The sequence below is a fragment of the Ctenopharyngodon idella genome, chromosome 12 (assembly GCF_019924925.1).
Source record: "Ctenopharyngodon idella isolate HZGC_01 chromosome 12, HZGC01, whole genome shotgun sequence".
Classification (NCBI taxonomy): domain Eukaryota; kingdom Metazoa; phylum Chordata; class Actinopteri; order Cypriniformes; family Xenocyprididae; genus Ctenopharyngodon; species Ctenopharyngodon idella.
The window spans coordinates 16,620,445-16,640,734 of record NC_067231.1 but is presented as its reverse complement, the minus strand read 5'-3'; the positions used below and the strand labels follow the sequence as shown (position 1 = coordinate 16,640,734).

At 37.0% G+C, this 20,290-nt stretch overlaps 1 protein-coding gene across 17 annotated transcripts in view; it reads right to left on the bottom strand.

Annotated features, from left to right (window-relative positions):
• Nucleotides 1-20,290, bottom strand: part of svila (supervillin a) — a 77,019-nt gene that overhangs the window by 24,775 nt on the left and 31,954 nt on the right. For 12 of the 17 annotated variants that reach the window (XR_007932965.1, XM_051915047.1, XM_051915036.1 and 9 more), the window contains exons 7-16: nucleotides 19,936-20,019; nucleotides 13,402-14,178; nucleotides 12,116-12,150; nucleotides 10,620-10,684; nucleotides 9,569-9,705; nucleotides 8,685-8,765; nucleotides 7,427-7,712; nucleotides 2,618-3,017; nucleotides 1,392-1,626; nucleotides 53-182 (exon numbers count right to left, since the gene is read on the bottom strand). Coding sequence is in view for 16 of the 17 variants with exons in the window: in XM_051915047.1 (XP_051771007.1) it covers nucleotides 53-182; nucleotides 1,392-1,626; nucleotides 2,618-3,017; nucleotides 7,427-7,712; nucleotides 8,685-8,765; nucleotides 9,569-9,705; nucleotides 10,620-10,684; nucleotides 12,116-12,150; nucleotides 13,402-14,178; nucleotides 19,936-20,019 (2,230 nt within the window). In the remaining variant the exon portion in view is untranslated. The remainder of the gene's footprint in view (nucleotides 1-52; nucleotides 183-1,391; nucleotides 1,627-2,617; nucleotides 3,018-7,426; nucleotides 7,713-8,684; nucleotides 8,766-9,568; nucleotides 9,706-10,619; nucleotides 10,685-12,115; nucleotides 12,151-13,401; nucleotides 14,179-19,935; nucleotides 20,020-20,290) is intronic. The other 5 variants (XM_051915049.1, XM_051915050.1, XM_051915039.1 and 2 more) reach the window with 4 other exon arrangements.

The following is a 20,290-nucleotide window of genomic DNA, read 5'->3' as shown; positions in this document are numbered from 1 at the left end:
GTGACCTATGACCTGTATGGTCAGGTGAGACAGTTCAAGGTTCAGAGGTTACCTTCTTGAAGCTCTGCTCCACTTCCCATAGCTGGGCGTGTCTTTCAGACACAGCAACCTGCACCACATCCTGTTTTTTATTTATCCTGTTCCTCCAGTCTTCCTCTCCACTCTTCTTCAAGAGAGCCAGTCTGCAAGAGACAGAATAATATGAATTCTTGCAGCCTTCTTAATTCCTAAATGCATTGCCTTGTGAACACATTTGAGTTTATGATCTAAAAAAATATTTAAAATGTTAAATGCTTGAAATTAATTTTGTAGATGCATTTGAATTTATCCTACTTTTGAATTTCTTCACAAAAATATTTATTTACATTTTAATGGATGAAAAAGACCCGATAGTAAAGAAAAAAAATGCCTATTTACGGTATGCAATTTCATAACTATAATAACTTTGCTATTATTCTAAAATAATGGTAAAACAAATGATGGTATATCCAAAAAATGGTATATTAAATAAATAGGTGTGTTAAAACTTTTGGATTGTATAACCAAATTCTGAAAAACCATGACAAACAGACAATTATATTGTAAATATATCTCTGTGGAAAAATAAACAACAACAACAACAACTAACAGGCATTTTTCCTGCTCATTCACACACATTTAAGTTCCAGTGTGGGTACATATTTGTATATGCATACAGATGAGTGGCTTTCATCATGTCATTATTAATCAATTTAACCAGCTTGCATCAGCTTGCTTCCTATGGCAGCAAACAACTGCCCATCAGTTACACAATACTTTGATCTCGAAACTGGACACAGCAGTACAGATCTGACTAAAATAAACAAACAATCCAATGAATGCAAATACAGACCACAAAATAAAGTTACACTGAACTGTCCCTCTTCATCTGTATGCTTAATATCAGACCACAACACAAGGATGCAGTCAGGCAGCACAAAGACATTACCGCAACATCATTTCTATCAACAGTGAACTATTTTTAAGTCAAAAATGTTGTATAAGGACTTTAAGCATCTGATACATTTCCATTTCTAATGTAATTTTTATCCTAGCTCTCAATCTAAAAGGAAAGGACAATGCGCCTATATTCAATTGACATATATTCAAAAGACAACCTACTTTCCACAAATAGAGTCAAAGTGGAACACACACACTCTAAAAAGTCTAAGCCAGCCTTGTTTTATACAATTTTCAATGTTTTGCTTTATACAAAGATGAAGGAATAACTGTTTTCAATATACATCTATAGTTTAACATACATTTTCCTATTCAAAGGACCATACAATCATAAAACATTCTGCTGGCTGACTTCCAAAAAACCCCCAAAAAAACAAATCACAAACTATATATCACAACTTTCATACACTGACCTCTCTTTGATGGACATCTGCCTGGCAGACATGATGTCTGAGAGTTTTTCTCCTTCCTCTGTTTTAAAGTCCGTCTCCTGCTCCTCTTCTCTCCTGTCGTCCTCTAGAAGGTGTCCGGCTGACACTGCGTGTGTCTGTGCGTGCGCGTGTTGTGCAAGAGAGCCGCTCTGTAATGAGGATAAGCTGTGTGATACAGCTGCCGTGGCACGTACTGTGGCTGTGTGCACAGGAAGATCTGTTGAACACAGACACAGGAAAGGGTTAGAGCAGCTCCAGTGATACGATCAGCCCAGTGACAGGCGGAGCCACGACAGACACCCACAAACAGCCAAACTTTGTCACACACATTCAGCCCTGTCAAGAGCTGATGCTCACGTAAGCATGTGAATACACACACAGTAATGAATTGCTAAACAGGAAGTGAGTGTCAGTTTCAAATCATAAAGGGAAGCTTTGTTGCTCATGCTGTGCACCATGTGGCTTACACAGACATCTTTTGGTCTTTACAGAGGGAGAAAACTTAAAACCACCAGTCTGCATGACAGACACAAAACAGGAAGATGCCACAGAAGAGACGCACATTACATCCTATCCACACCTATCTTTTTGTAATGTCACACTGATATCAGCACAGAGCACATGTCCAGCTGACTCTGCAGGAAACCATCATAACAAGCTATCTCTGATAAAACAAAGTACATGACTGTATGAATTGTAGACTACAATGGGGTAAGATGAACTTTAATTTTCACTTAGCCACATGTAACTAAATGTAAATGTTTCAATGTTTTTTGTTGATGGAGATTTGCAGGCACAGTAATTAATTACATGCATATTTTTTCCTATTTTAAAGTGGAAAAGTAGAGTTAAGACACTTGGGGTAAGATGCAGAAAAAAACATATTGAGCAAATATCTGATGATATTTGGGGCCTAACATTAGGGGCTCATCTTATAAGTGAGGCAAGATTAAATTAAAACTAAATAAGCAAATGTTTCCATAATATAATAAATATAATATAATATAATATAATATATTTAAATTTAAATTAGGTCCTGTTCATGCATCTTTGTATACATGTTACTATTTACCAGTAAATCTTCACACACTGCTCTTATGAGAGCATCAAATGAGTGACTAAGACATGTACAGAAACAGGTCGAGGAGAAAAGATAATAAAAGTAATAATTTAAAACACAATCAAACACACTGTCAAAATTCCTCTACCTGACATGGCTGCCTTTGACTTGTGCTCTCCATCTGTTTCTGAAAGGTCTTGAGGGGTCACCAGAGCCTTATTGTGCCCTTTAAGCTCCTCCCAGTCTCTGGCCGGCTGAGCGTGTGGTGTCTGTTTCATGCTCTCTGGAGAGGGTAGCTTCCTCTTCCCCATGCTCAATACCAGCTTCTCTCCTTGGGTCGCCGGGGACACATCTGGGCTCTGGTGTGTCTGGATCTCTTGGGCAGGTTGAGGGTGGTGAGGTGGGGAGAGGGTCTGCTCATAGTAGGCAGGGCCAGATACACTGGACATGGTCAAGTGGATGTCCCCAGCATGTTCAGTGGAAACAGTGGAGGATCTCAGGGCTGAGGAAGAGGTGGACGCAAAACGAGCTCCACCCGCAGGCTGCAGCTACAAGAGGACAACAAAAGAGAGGGATGGAGGACAGGAGCAGATGGTATTATAGGAAATAGAGTAGAAGGAAAGGATGGAAGGATTTGAGAGTGAACAGTGTGAGAAAGAGAAAGAAAGATAAGAGCAAGATGGTAGGTTGAGGGGAAAGTGAGAGGGATGGGATGAGATGAGAACAAAAAGTGAGTCAGCATGGGTAGGAAACAGCACATTCACCAACAGTTCATCAGAACACATGTGTCAATCATGCTGACTAATCAGAAGCTGACTTAGTGCATTTCCTGTAGCTGAAAGACAGGCATCAAATCAGCCAATAACAAACCCATTCACAAAGCCATGCCTTTATACACTGAACCCAACTGTTCCCATCAGGCACTCAGAAACAGACACATTGAGTTACAGACACGATCAATAACATTTCAACTCTACTGTGTCAGCAGAGCATTAGGCAGAGCTGTAGTGTGCATTCAGAACAAGATCACTGACTTCCAAATGAAGTAATCATTCAGCAAATTACGCTGACACATTTGTCCTGCTCTCTTAAAAACACACAAAACCTCCCACTCATTCATTGGGGAGTCTTCACAGGAAATGACATCAACTGAACCACAACAGACTTCCCAAGAGAACTGCTTGGTCATATTATGCATGCAGTGTGACAATTTAAATATTCATGTTATAGTAAAGATAGTAAGGAACAATAATGCAGAGGGGATCAAAACCTGACATCACTCTACACTCTAAAAATTAACTGTAAAAAACAACAACAAAAAAACCCCAAAACATTTACACATTAAAATATAGTTTTCCATTGAAACAGCAATATACCATAAAAAACAATGCATTCTGGGTAATATTATTTGTCATTTTCGAGAAAGAAACCTATAGGTTACCTTCTCGAAAATGACAAACATTACCCAGAATGCATCGTTTTTAATAGTATATTACTTCTGTATATTACACTGGATTCTTGGTAATATTAATTGTCATTTGAGAAAGTAGCCTTTAGGCTTCTTTTCTTAAAATGTCAAATATTACTCAGAATGCATTGTTTTTATGGTATAATAATGATTCAATGGAAAACGGTATTTTACCGTGTAAATTTGTTTCCTTTTTTTTACAGTGTATATACAGTAATAGTAATTTTTGCTCTTTTTTTTTTTTTTGGCTGGTGTATATTTTTTAGCTATGTGGTACTTATTATTATTTAATGTAGCAGACAAATTCTTTGAAAATTAAAGGTACTTGTTTTGATTGATTTTCTCTTTTCACTTTACGTTTTTATTTACGTTTTACTTGATTGACGCAAACCAAAAAAATATATGATTGTACACAAGAAAACTTTAATTTAGGGCATTTTCAGGCTTTGTTCTGAAACAGAGATGTAAATTGTTACAATGTAGCATTTTCTTATTAGTCCATTTTGCTTCAACATTTTAAAGCATACCCAAAATGTGTTTATTCAAATCACATGGTATGTAAAACTGTCCTCTAATTGGTCCTGAGAGGACACCTGTTTATGTTATGAGAGTCCTCCCATCACATATATCCAAATGTACAGTGTATAAGCCTTGATTCTTGTTCAAATTAGTAAGTTACACAGTACATGTAGAGTATATATACACATTCACACATACACTGTCACTTGCAGTGCCTTTGTACCTTATTTACCCCTAAATGGTACATATTAGTATCTTTTGAAAGGGTACTGCCCCAGTGACTGCTTTTGTACGTTTTTTTTTTTCTGATATATAAATAAAACAACACAGCATCATCCCAATTATCAATATGTCATTACCACAATCATTAAACAAAGACAAAACATTATATCTGTTAACATTTCTCAGTTATATTTCAAAAGCACAAAGACTGCAAAGCCTGTACTCAAGTTACCAGCAATCTGGAACTACACTCATATAGCAGCACACCAAGGAAGATAACTGTAAGGATAATGATAAAGATATAGTTTTAAAAACCATTCTAAATTTAAAAGAATAAAAGAGTCCACACAACCACTATAACAGCACATAGAAACAATATCAATGGAATGGAATCACTTTCAAAACAATTTTTTTCATGCTGATGAATAAAAACAAACAAACAAACAAACAAAAACAAAAAAAAACATTGGCAGCCAATCAGAATCCATCCTGCTTTAAAGAACTCAAGCATTTAAAGCGGCAGACGACAGAGCTACAGTGCAGAATGTTATCGTGTGTTGGTGTAGTTATTATTATAGTTATCTTTATAGTTAGCATTCTTGGTGTGAACAGGCCTTTAAAGACTTGGGGTTGTACGATTTACATGTAGCAAGATGCTTAAAAGAAATGCCTGAATTCAGCCTACTGGCACATAGGGACATATGCTGAAGCATTAGAACAACTGCTTCTAAAACACAGGACAATGGTTTTACTGCAGGCAGTGTAAAACCTTGGGTTCTATGAAACATCTATGATTCTAGAGGACTCAGGCATCCTCACATGTTCCAGATCACTCAGATCCTCTGAGAACTCCGATTCCTCGTTAAACATCTCAGAACCAGAACCATCCTGCATCAGAGACAAACCCTTTTAAATGCTGAATCATGTGTGTGTCTGTGTGTGTAAGAGAGTGAGAGCCATGTCCGTTGTGTACCTGGCTGTTGATTGTTCAATCGACAAAACATTAAAAACAAAAATTGTGAAAATTTTTCGGAAAGACTTTTTTCAACATTTAAGCTGTAGGGATAAACTACTTTCATCATCCCTCACACACTCATTTTCACTTTTTATACAGTCAAATTTAAAATGAATTGCGCATTTAATGAGATTAGACTTTTTAATTCCTGCTTGAGAGTTTCTTAAAACATTCTGGATATCCACATTAACTAATTTCAGAACATTAATTAATTAACTTCAGTTTAGACAATAGTTGCATCCAAATATACATACTTCCCTACTATAAGGTAGGTGAAAAACAGTATGTGAAAAGAATCCACAGTATTCATAAAACACAGGCGAAAAGTAGTGAGGCCACAGGATAGGATTTGTGAATGGCAGTGAAGCGATGCAACGGACGCATGTAATACGTCTGGATTACATTCATACTATATAGTACTATATAATTCATACTATTCATACTATTTTCATACTATCATACTACATTCTTTTTAATGGTTATGACGTGTTAAAAACAAACAAACAAACAAAAAACTATAGTACTTATAGAGTATGTGATTTCAGATGCAGCCTATGACTTCTTAATCCTACTGAAAATCCTTTGAACTTTTGTTAGGCTATGTCAGTTTCTGCCTGACTTGCGTTGGAGCTTCATTGTTTTTGGTTGTCTTTTCTCTTCACCTCCAGTATTTAACTGAACTATTGGCCACTAAATGGCCAAAAGTACACTCTAAAACATTTTGGCTTGTTTCAACCCAAATTTTGGTCAAATATGTACAAACCCAGCCACTGGGTTAAATTTTTAAATGAACTCTCTGGGGTCCGGGGTCGGCGGTCGCACTGGCGATGCCACTTCGTTTTTTTCTTACCAGTGAAAGAGTCTCAAAATACTCCGTCGATTTTGGACATACAGATAAGAGTTATTCATCATTCAAAACTGTGAAATGTCTTCTTTTATTTGTGTACACGCAGTAAAAACAAAATATTTTTCTTCTATGCAAAATAAAGAAAACTAACATGATGCGTGATCTTCCATCTCTCTTTTAATGAAGTCCATTCTGATACTCCTCAGAAAATGAACTGTAACTTAGAGAACACTTTTCACACAAACATGAGACATATGTCTAAAGAAACGTTGAAATATCAGGTTTTAAATAATGCAAGTCAAATCGAAAACAAATAGTCTCTGTTTATGTAATCTGTTTGAAAAGAGAGAGATGTCAGTCATTCACGAGTCACTTCATTATCCACTAATGCGGCCACACCCACGGAGAGCGCGCATTATTCAAAGGCAAATTCTGAGGCGATCCATGTAAACAGTCAACGATGCCTGCTTTTTCATCAAAAAAAAAAAAAAAAAAAACGCATCAAGTATAGTCAGATTCATGTACTTTTCATCGTTTTGAGATGCGGTGAGGAATAATGCTGGAAAAATTTACATCAGAGAAAGAGAGCCAAGGATTGTGAATGGTAAGTTCTGTATTCTTAAATTCTTTACTCTAATCGCGATATAGACTATATGTGAATATTACATTTTTAATCCACAGGTTGGCTTTGTCCATATTTGACCCATTTTGGGTCGAAACAACCCAGCATTTTTTAGAGTATGTGCACACCCAAACACCACACCCATAAGTGCTTAATTTCATGATTTATATTACATGAGGAGTAAAATGAACTGATACAATTCTTATTTGAGACATGAATAAGCATGGTTTAATTGTTGAATAAAGGGAGAGATATGGTATGTACCTGTTCAACCTCTCCAAGTGTGATTGGCTGAGTCTGGTACCGGGTGTTACTTCTGCGTGCACGAGTGTCTCCTCTGGCCCGAGGGCCATGGCTGGATGGCTGTGCTAGGCGATTGAAGAGTGCCATCTTCTCTGCCAGAGTGAGCGTGGAAAGGTCTGGCTCCTCTTGGCCATCCTCCCCTGGAGATGCATGGTGAGCCCGATCCGTCTCCGCTCCCTCCTCAGCCAGCCGAACCTCTCTGGCCTGCTCCCTCACCATGGACTTTTGCTGAGACGATGCCTGCAAGCTGTATGACATCCACACCAGACTGCTCAGGAATACTCAGTGTGTTTAATATGAAATTCATTATATCACCTGTAAGGCTGGGTGGCATGACTGTATTTACCATGTGCAATAAAGACAAAACAACACAAAACAACATCATTTTATCAAGTTACATACATTTAAATTGAACACACATGCATGGACAGACTACACAAGCAATAGTGAATCATGTAACAATATGAATAAAGTAGTGTAAATTTAACCACATGCAGAAAAAATGGCAATATTTGCTCATTCAGCAATCCATTTATCCTCACAAATGAATAAGCATAATTATCTTCATATTAAGATTATAGTAGCATATGCAGACAAACATGTCATGCAGTTTATACAGTCAATATGTTGCTGATGAAGCCAAAAACACAAAAGTGGTATGACTCGAATCCTTTCCAGCAATGTGTTATAATTTCACAAGCCATTAACACCTAGTTTTGATGGATTCTTACTATTTCATAGCTAAAGCATTACTAACAACTCCCCCATGTATACAATTCAGTAGCTAATATAATATAAAATAATATCCAGATGCTTTACATATACTGTAGTGAAGATCAGGATCAGTTTATTTGTAGTCATGAAATAGTGGATGTGCTAATTCCCACTCTTAATTCCAAAGGTAAGTTTAAGCATGATAAGTGTTCTGTGTTGGCCTGGCAGTACCACAAGAGGGTGCTGCTTCTTAATTTCATTTGTCTTCCTACATAAACCTCAATCTTTTGACAAGCAAACTTATATAGACACACACTACCCTTCAAAAGTCCATCATGCAGGTGAGATGGTTGAGCACTTTTCTTGTGGTGCACAGATCTACAGAGATTCTCTCAGCATGCTCTCAATGACAATCATTAGTACTGATAAGTGTGACTATGCCTGTATTACACACACACACACACACACACGCTCATCTGAGTGTTTACATGTGTGTTCTGAGTACCTGAATTTGGTCACAGAGCTGTTGACTACAGTGTGACTAGGAACACGTGCTACAGAGGTTTGGCCAGGGTGGCCAGGGACACTTTAAACCGCACAGAGGAGGAGGGAAAGAAACAGAGACAAAGGAAAAAAACTGAAGGAAACTGAAGAAAACAGATCATAACTATACACCACATGAAAGAAAAAGAAGGGATAGACATATGAAGGAAAACATAGCATTGAGAAGAATGTACATACTGTATAACATCTTGTTCTGAAGCCATATTAATTTGTTGATTGACACTGTTCAACATTTTAGTGGTCAGTAAGATTTTATCTTTTGAAAGAAATGAATACTTTTATTCAGCAAGACACATTAAATTGATCAAAAGTGTCAGTAAAAACTTACATTGTTACAAAATATTTCTATTTTATATAAATGCTATTCTTTTGAACTTTCTATTCATTGATGAATCCCCCCAAAAAAAAAAGTGGTTCCAAAATATTAAGCAGCACAAATGTTTCAACATTGATAATAAGAAATGTTTCTGGAGCACTAAATGAATGATTTTTGAAGGATCATGTGACACTGAAGACTGGAGTAATGGCTGTTGAAAATTCAGCTTTGATATAACAGATTTTAAAATATATTAAAAAGAAAGTTATTTTAAACTGTAATAGTATTTCACAATATTACTGTTTTTACTGTATTTTTCATTAAATAAATGCAGCCTTGGTGAACATGAGATTTCTTTCAAAACAAAAAACTAAAAATCTTACTGACCCCAAACTTTTGAATGGTAGTTTATATCTTGCCAGATGTAAACATTTAGATTTTTTTTTTCTTTCAACTTAAAAATTGCCTCACTTTCAATATCTAAAAGGTCACATACAGTGTGAACTTACGTAGCAGCAATGACCACTTCCTCTGAGGTGACTGGCTGAGTGCGGGAGCGATCCTGACCTCTCCTCAACCTCCTTTCAACGGCAGGATTACGGCTCCATACCTTCAGAACTGAACCATCTGAAGTCTTCTCCAGCTCCTAAGAAATAGACTTCATTAGAAATAGCTTTACACAATAATAAACTTAAAAAAAAAAAAACATTAAAATATTGCATTTGACTTTAAGGAATTTAAGTAGCTTGTTCAGGATATCAGATCAGAAATTTTCCTTCTGCTCAGGTTTCTACTGGACTCACAAAATTGTTTTTGGTCACATTTTCTTCTTTCTTAGTATTTGGAGTTTCAAATATCATATTTCAGGAATGTGCATGTGTGTATGATTTGAGAGTTGTGGGGTAATGGACTGAGGTGTGTCCTCTTTACACACTTCTTGGAATGCCAAATAAATAAACATACAGACAAGTTCCATTCCAAAACCAAGAGAACTGAAAGCTTAGGCAATAGGCTTTATGCAGAATATCACATGAACAATATCACATGAACAGAAAACAGGACTCATCGCATCTGTTAATCGGAAAAACTGTTAACGGCAATACGAACTGAGTACTAGTACTGAGAGCTAATTCTTTTTATTGTTGGCATTTTATTTGATTTAAATAGGTTAGTGAGAAGGAGAAAAATAAAAAACTTTTTGATAATCTGCATATGCAACAGACATCCTCATTGCTCACATTTGAAGGTATATTGAGTAAAACGGCTCTATATTTAATGAAGCATACAAAAGACCGGAACCAGAAGGGATGCGAACTGTTTCACAGAATACGGAAGTTTGTTGTGCATAACCTTGATTACGCACCAATGGCATGTTCCAAACCCAGAGGCTATTCTTATTGTGTGCTTCACATTTGGGCCGATATTTGTGTGGTATGCATGAGTGACCATTGGTGGTGTTGATACCAATGAAGAGTGTTTCAAATAAATCACCAGCAGAAAGAGAAGCAGCCCTCTTCAGGGTTTGGAACAGAAGTACAGACACACTCAAGCACCACATACCCTGAAGAGAGAGCGCTTGGCAGCTACACTCAGTTTTGCTCTCTCATCTAGCTTCTCTTCATCCACTGGAAAAACAGAAAGTAGAGAAGAAAAAGAATGAGTCAAGCTTTTTCATGAGAAGTATTTCATTAAACCCTATGACTTTCAGAGGACAACACAATGCTAAACACATGGTAGAAAGATTACGCAAGCAAGTTTCAGCTTCTTTACTCTAATTTCATGAGTTTAACCTTAAAAGGCACAACAGTGCAAAATAAATGCCGTACATCTACCAAATGCAATGTATTACATTCATATCCGTTTTAACAAAGCATAGCATGATCTATATATTGTAACACTGAAAGGGGTCTCAAATTCATCATTTAATTTTTAGCCAGAGGTCCACTTACAATGCTGAATCAGTTAAGTTACACTTTTCATAGTACACTTAATTGTTTATATACAAATGTCAGGGAAAACAATGACTCTTGAATGTTTTTTTTTAGTTTTTTTTTTTACATATTTCTTGAGGCATTGCCTTGAGTAACACACTACTGTTCAAAAGTTTGGGGTCAGTAGGATTTTTTTTAAAGAAATTAATATTTTTATTTAGCAAGGAAGCATTTAATTGACTGATAGAAGTGACAGTATTTATAATAAGTAATTTTTTAATATTTATAATGTTACAAAAGATTTCAATTTCAAGTAAATGCTGCCCTTTCAAAGAGTCCAAAAATGTTTTCTACCATCGATAATAATAATAAATGTTTCTTGAGCACCAAATCAGCATATTAGCATGATTTCTGAAAGATCATTTGACACTGATGACTAGACTAATGGCTGCTGAAAATTCAGCTTTGTCATTACAGGAATAAATTACATTTTAAAATATATTAAAATGGAAAAGTTATTTTTAATGGTAATAATATTTCACAAAATTGCTGTTTTCACTGTATTTGATCAAATAAATGCAGCTTTGGTGATCATAAGAGACTTACATTAAACATGTGAATGGTAAATATATTTGTTTCAGTGAACACTTGAACATTGCAAAGCAAATCGACATTGCTTACACATACAGTAGGGCTAGAAAAGCAAAGCAGTACTAGTTTTAACAGTTCCAGAGGCCCTAAAAAGTAGGTCTGTTGCTCTCTGGAGTATTTATGGATACTCCGCCAAACTGCACAGTCAACTGCTTCTGTTTAGAATTATATTTAAAGTCACAGAGCCATGTATCCATAAGCTTTTCCAAGCGAAAATGTTTCCCAGTTCAGACTCTGATTAACACATAAATTATTGTATGTAATATCAACATGTCTGTTTATACTACTGCGGTGCACAGATATGAAACAAATGCAAAAGTTTTTTTAATGTTTTGGCTTCATCCTGCCCCATCACATAATAAATATAAGATAGCATCTAAAGCTTGCTAGAGTGACTTTCCATTTTAAAATGGCATAATGTTGAAAAACAGATTTTGTAGTGTATGCAAAATAACAACAAGAAAAAAAACTTACCCTCAGGGCTCTGTGGTTCAGGGCTTAGGCAAGACCTAAAGAGAACGAAAATTAAAGTCTTACTAATAAAGTCTTACAATTAAACAGATTGCTTAAGATTGGAAAATGATTATGTCAACCAGCTGATTTGGAAAAAAAAATGCAATAGTATGAGCAGACAAATGCAGCAGCATATTTAGGAAAAAGAAAATCAGGAAAATACGCAAAGCAGCTAGTGGGAAGGCGCAGAAAACACAATCAGAACTGCTTAATCCACAGCGTTAGACAGAATTATAGATTTCGCCACATGCCACAGAAACAGAAGAGTGGAAAGAAAAAAAAAAAAAAAAAAAAAAAAATACAAAGAACCTTTCATAAAAACCACTGACCAAAGATTTGGATTAGAATCCACTACACATAAAAACATTATAGCATTTTATATAGTACGTCAAAAGCTCATTCTAATCAGTGAATTTGTAAATACAGTGCAGTTAGAAAAAGAAAAGTACTTGTCCTGACACAGGTTTCTGGGTTATTACCAGGTTAAACAAAAACATTATGTATTAGATTACATCAAGGGTCATTTTAATATGCACTCCAATCTAACTCCACAATACCGTGCATGAATCTACTCATGAGGCCTACCGGTCCGACTGTTCACGTTCAGTTGATGTGATTGGCTGAGTTCTAAACCTCTCAGATGTCTTTCTATTCTCAGTAGGACATATATACCGCAAAGGGCGACGAGATGACCGATCTTTGACTCTCTCACTTCTCCAGGGTGCCTCTGTGACCACAGGCAGCTCTTCTGCCCTATTACGTCACAAAGTATGACTGAATGAGGCAGCATTGAAAAAAGAAAGTTGCATAGGCATGACATAAAGCGCAAAACGCTAAAGCTTTATGAACTATTCATATGAGCATCCTCATAGTGGGTTAAATTAACTACTGAAAACCCTACAAACATCAAAAGTGGTTAATTATTCTGTCAGCACATTTAGCATAAACATCCAAAATTGTCTCTACAAAAGACAAGGATGCCAAGCAAAGGTGAGACAAAAGACAGGCAGAGATGGTTAATTATTATTGACACTGCGCACTAGACAAGCTGAGCAGCATGATAGCTGAAGGAACAGAGCATTAAATTCTGCTGGTCGACTCTGAATGAGCGATTCCTCTGTTATATTACACATCATTTTCCTTCATTTAATTCTCCGAGCAATTACATTATGAGATTTTGATTGTTAATCGTCAATGTTAGACAGGTTAGTAAGTCGATACATAACAATAAATGTACCACCACCTACAGCTCGGCTTTCCGGGGACTCGCAACACTTTCCAGGTAGGTGTGGCGGAGTTGGGCTACTGAAACCCTGGCATCATGGGATGGGTGATCGCCATTGGGCACAGCCTCTCTGACTGGGTCCTGGATAGGGTTCTGTTGAAAAACTGTCTTTTGGACATTTCCAACATCCAGGGGTTTGGATGAATTTGGCATATATCTCCCACTCGAGGTCTGAACTGGGGCGTAGCAGATAGCGTCAGCCCTTTTATGGGCCTCTCGAGCTCTTGCTTGCATAGACTCTGTGGCCTGAAGACGGGACACATGCTCTGTGTAAACTTCCCGCCTTGACCGACCTCCACGCCACCCTCTGGGGTCATCTGCAGCACCCTCGCTCCTGATGCCTGGGTTTATCTCCACGTTGTCAGCACTTCCACGGCACGGGTCTTCCGTGCTCCGTTCTTTCCGTCGAACCTCAGAGGGTAAAACGGCCTTCCTGCTCCGCAGTAGCCCCTCTGTCCTCACATCCTGTTTTCCCTCTATTTCAAGTACTTCCTGAAACTCTTGTTTATGCCTGGAACCAGATTCGCTACCCATAGAAAAGTAGCTCTGGCACCCCAGGTCATGGCGTTCCTCTTGTCCAGGGTGGGTCAGCCGCTGTTTGGCTGGAGCCTCAGCGAGGGTCCGATTGTGAGGGTGATAGCGAGGGTATGACTGGGGAAACTGGTTGTACGCAGGTACCTCTGTTGTATGACCCCTGTGAAATGGCTCGTCACGGGCCAGTTTCTCCCTAACTCGGATTCTTCAGAAGAAGAGAAAAGGATTGGTTAACTTAGAATAAAATGAGTTAAATATTCACTGACTGTGCAAAAGAAAAAGACAAAAACCAAACTGTTTTACGGGCCTGGAAGTGAGTGAAAGCGAAAGAGCCTGATCCAACCAAAACAACCCTTAAGCCACAGAACCAGTTGAAGCATCTCAGTATGGTTTGTGCATATTAGAATGTGGTTAAAAAGCAACCTTGACAGTGTTTGGAATAAAAAGACACTAATAGTCAAAGTGGACGTCTTCAGTAGCTGGAATAAGGAGAACCAGAATCAAGTAGCAAAACACAAGAGCCATGATATCCGAAACATATTGAACATACATCATATTGAAACAATCTCAAAATCGGGGTTATAGTCAAAACAGCCAGGGTAACTACTTGATGCCAAAGATTGTTAAATATGATGTTTCTTATGCAAGGGACCCCCATTTCTATAATATAAAAGCAGCTGTATTTTCATGTATAATGAGCCATTTATATTGTGTGAGGAAAATACAAAATAAGCGAAAATATAAAGATTAAATGAAGATTTAAAGAATTAAATAGCTTTGATAAGTGGTTTTATACTATTTATATTCATATTACAAGGCCAAATGAAATTCAAATATTTCATGGGAAAGTACTATCTGTAGTCTTTGATGTATAAATCTTAAGAGAAACAGTTTCAGCTTAAACAAAATATTTTTTCTCCCAAATATTCTGTGGACCCCAATCACCTTGCAGCATCCCCAGAACGCAGTTTGAAAACCCCTTCTTCAGATGACAAATGACTGAAAATCCAACAGATTGGATTCTGCTTGGAGGATTATGCATAAGTATATTTATGATCTGCAGCAAAAGCCTCAAACCATTTTCAGCATTTTGATACATAAAGGAGACTCAGTTAATTTCACACTACACAGCGTTTCGTTAGAGAAAGATGAGAGAGGTTTGCTGATAAACAAGCTTAGTTTGCGATGACTGGTTCTTTAGGTTTAGGTCAGCAGAATCAATGCTCTCAGCAGGGGGAGGCAAAAGACTTTCTCATCCAAAACCTTTTGCAGTTTGTGCACTAACACTGAAGTGAGACTTAAATCACAAAGAAACCTCCTATAATGCTTTTAAAAGATGTCTGTTTATTTCAGGGTTACTCTCTGTATCTACCTCTTCTTTTCCACCCATTCACCCAAGTTAAAACTCGATTTCCATCAGCTCAATACTGTTAAAAACAGAAGTTAAGCAACCCAATCATACTCTACACATCACATCCTTTTTTATGAGTTGTATCCCACACTCCTCTAGCTGCTAAAAGCTGTTTCTCATGACCAAATCTTGATGGCTGCCATCTATACACTCACACTTCAGTTTTACATATGGTAACATGCACTCTGCTCTGTTTAAGTGAAAACATGCTCTGCACTCTGTAATTGTTGAGTCATGTGAACTGTTTTCAACCTCCTCTAAGTGGACTGCATTTTCAAGACTAAATTAGAAAAATGCCTGTAACAAAATGCAGCCAAAAATGATGTTTGGGATATGGTTCATGAAGAGGGGGAAAAAAGTGGTTGAGCTGTGCAGTAAATGCAAATATAAAGACAGAGGAGACGCAATTTCTGTTTGAAGCTATGAACATGATATTCTTTTAGACATATGCAAGAAAGATCCAAAGGGGAACCAAACACAGGGCTTTTTAAATAAATAAATAAATGATAATAAACTAGATGATAAACTCAAAAATCATCTACATCTCAAACTTGATCACTATAACAAAAGGAAACTGTATTTTTGTACTTTTATTTTTAGAAGGTTATGCTAATGCAAATACTCTGCAGATTCAGGGGAGGAGGTGGAGATGGAGAGCCCATGCTTCGCTTTTTCTCTCCACACATCTCTTTTATCTATGTCTGGGTTTGTCAAAGTCAGCAGACATTAAGTGACAAGGAACTGCAGAGGAGGAAAAAGCCGACATAGTAAATAAACCACTAGACTAGTAAAGTCTGCGGAGGAACTTAAAAGAATATAAAGTACAGGAATGAGAGAATAGGGGCAAAAATAGAGAGAGAAAACTGATGCAAAATGGGAACACAATTTGCGTGTGAAATAATTCCCAGAAAATGTGGCTCTGGTGTTTTGCATGACTAATCAAGTTATCACGCTCTCCATTTGGCATATTGAGCTAATGCAGGCTGAATGATCTACGTTTACATTCTTGTCGAGTTTCATGACTCATAGCTCAACAATTCTCTCACCACAGTATCACAAACACAAACTCAAGTCACGCTTCATTCAACCAGGTACTGAAAAGCAATATGAGAACAAAACCTGCCATATAGGGATAAACCACAAACACACACACACTCCATGTCATTGGACAGTGGACTGTGACTAATGTATATTAGAAAGAGTTAAGGGTAAATTGCAACAAAAGCGTCTGAATGCTCAGTGATCAAATTCAAACCCACACAGCACTCGTTAACAGTGTGGATGGGATGGGTGATAGAAATGTGCGCGAGGATGGCCATTTTGTTACGAGATGATGGGCCCGACTCAAAACCACACCCTGAGCCCTCTACCTTGCTGGTTCAAAAGTAATACATATCATAACATCTTTGCATAATATATTCACTTCTTTTTAAATGCACTACCATTCCAAGTTAGGAATGGGGTCAGTAAGATTTTTTTTAATATTTTTGAAAGTTTTTAAAATGTTTTGAAATGCTCAACAAGGTTCCATTCATTAGATCAAAAATGAAGTAAAAACAGTAAAATATACTCTAGTCTTCTGTGTCACATGATCCTTCAGAAATCATTCTAATACACTGATTTGGTGCTCAAAAATATTTCTTATTATTATCAGTGTTGAAAACAGTTGTGCTGCCTAATATTTTTGTGGAAACCGTGATACATTTTTGATGAATACAAAGTTCAAAAGAACAGCATTTATTTGAAAAATACATTTTTTGTAACATTATAAATATCTTTGCTGTCACTTCTGATCAAATTAATGCATCCTTGCTGATGCATTAAATTAATCAGAATGAATTTCTTCAACCCTAAACTCTTTGAATGGATGAATGCATATATATGAATGAACGGTTCGGTACGTACAGTTGAAGTCAAGTTTACATACACCTTGTAGCATCTGCAAAATGTTAACCGTTTTAACAAAATAAGAGAGATCATACAAAATGCATGTTATTTTTTATTTAGTACTGTCCTGAATAAGATATTTTACATAAAAGATGTTTACATATAGTCCACAAAACAAAACAAAAATAGCTGAATTTATAGAAATTATCATGTTCAAAACTTTACATACACTTGATTCTGAATACTGTGTGTCATTACCTAGATGATCCACGACTGATTTTATGTGTTGTGATGGTTGTTCATGAGTCCCTTGTTTATCCTGAGCAGTTAAACTGAGCTCTGTTCTTCGGAACAATCCTCCAGGTCCCGAAAATTCTTTAGTTTTCCAGCATCTTATGCATATTTGAACCCTTTCCAGTAGTGACTGTATGATTTTGAGATCCATCTTTTAAACATTTAAAAGATGGAAAAACTATTAAAGAAGGTTCAAACATTCACTGATGCTCCAGAAGGAAACACGATGCATTAAGAGCCGGGAGGTGAAAACTTGAATTTGAAGATCAAGGTAAATTGTACTTAATTTGTCTTCCGGAAAACATGAAAGTATTTTCTGTTGCTTCTGAAGGGCAATACTAAATGAAAAAAAAAGATATTTAAACAAAATAAGAAAAATATGGACATCATCCTTTTAAAAAGTTTTCACCTCCCAGCTCTAAATGCATTGTGTTTCCTTCTGGAGCATCAGTGAATGTTTGAACCTTTTCTAATAGTTGTGTTCGAGTCCTTCAGTTGTCATCAGTGTGAAAAGATGGATCTCAAAATCATACAGTCATTGTTGGAAAGGGTTCAAATACGCTGGAAAACTGAAGAATTTTCAGGACCTGGAGGATTAACAACAACCATCACAAAACATAAAAACAGTCATGGATCATCCAGGTAACGACACATGGTATTCAGAATCAAGTGTATGTAAACTTTTGAACGGGATAATTTTTATAAATTCAGCCATTTTTTTTGTTTTGTGGACTTTATGTAAACATCTGTTATTGGAAATAGCTTATTCAGGACAGTACTAAATAAAAACTAACATGCATTTTATATGATCCCTCTTATTTTGTTAAAATAATGAACATTTTGCAGATTCTACAAGGTGTATGTAAACTTATGACTTCAACTGTACCTCGGTATTGAAGTCACGGTTCGGTACAGCAGGGGCGAGAAAAGTAAACATAAAACTGCTCTTTTTATATTAGATATAAACATCAATACTCAAATAAATAAATAAATAAAAAACCATGTAAATTGCACAAGGCGGGTTTTGCATTAACCTCTAAATATATAGTGCATATATTTAGTGAAATTCTCTCCTCTAGAGTTCATTTCTCTAGTGAACTAACATGCAGTGGACACTAAATGACTTGCCTGAGGTAAATGTAATACTACGTGAGATATTATTCTCAAGCTGTTTTATTGATGTCTTACTGTAGTTGAAACACTGTTTGAAAGATTACATGAAACATATCTATGCATAGATCGTCTGTTCTTCTGCGCTTTTTCCTGTTGTGGCGGTCATAGATATGTATACATAGATACTACAACGACTGCTCCAGACATGTTTGCGAACCAGCCATCTTGCAACGGTCAGCGTGTCGTCACTCACAGTAAGAATCAATGATGCACACAACATTGCACAGCTTCTGGTTGTGAAACCGCCGAGATTTTAATTCCCTAAGAAATCGGATAACCATTCACAGCTGAGAATATGTTGGTTTGTGTTTTTATTTGTATTAACTCAATATTACAGGTTTTTACTATGGCACTTTTTAATGTCTATTTTTAGTGTCTATGGTTGCAGACACTCAGTCAACTTGCTTTCGAATGTTCACAGACCGGCTTTGACCGTTCCAATATGGCGGACGGCTGTATAGCGGCCCATTGAAGCGGCCACTAACAAGGCATCTATGTATACATATCTATCTTTGCTTTAAGAAAACAGTTGTATTACCGCGTGCGCCCTCTTCTGTATTCGTCGTCTGACTGTATGCACCGAACCACGACGTCCGTGACGTGACCGTTCGGGATGAATACATGTACCGTTACACCCTTAATACCTTTATTTTATATTAAATTTTTTTTAAAACACCTTTTTAATTTTTCTTGTCATTGGCCTTTCTATCAGAATCATGAATCCATGGTTTGAAAACCCTGGACTACAGCAAGAGAGAAGAGTCAAAATGGAATTAATTTCATCAACTTTCTGATGCATATTATTTACAAAAATGGCAAGAACTGGCTGACATTGCATGACTGACTAGCAATTTCTTGGAGTCAGTGTGCATACTGTTTTTATTAGCCCTTTGTAAAACCAGGTTGCTACAATGATCACTTCCAAATATTTGCTTAATTTACAACGTTGTCTCAGTCTTCCAAGCTAAGTGTGGTCCCTAGCCAGAATAACCTGTAAAGTGGAACAAACAGACTATAATCCAATAAGCCAATAGAAAACACAAGGCTCCTATCATATTGTCATTCTTACCTCACATTCCAGCAAGGACGTTTATAAGACAGGACTTGAGGGGGTTTGAGATAGGGCCATGAGGTTAGGCGGGACCACTGTTAAGTGAAGGGTGTCAAACACACCCATAAATCCCAAATGTATGGTACCTGGAAGGCCAGTTGATTGGAGAGAGGGTGTCTCCTTCTGAATCAGTCTGAAGTGACCATTGGTTGGCTGACTGGCTACGGGAGCTAAATTAGTTAAGAAACACCCATGAGAGTGAGCCACTCAACGGTTTATGTGTGTGTGGGGGAAGAGGGGGGAAAAAAACTTAAAAGAAACCAGGATCCTGAAAAGAGAGTAGGGCCTCAAATAAGTTATGAAAATTGAGACTGGCTTGCTGGGAACTGGGTTTTAAAGGCCAAGTCCTCATTTGTTCACATTAACTAACCAATCAAACTTTATACTGACATTATGAATGTGTTCTGGGTCTTTCCTGAATATCATTCTTTATCATATTCA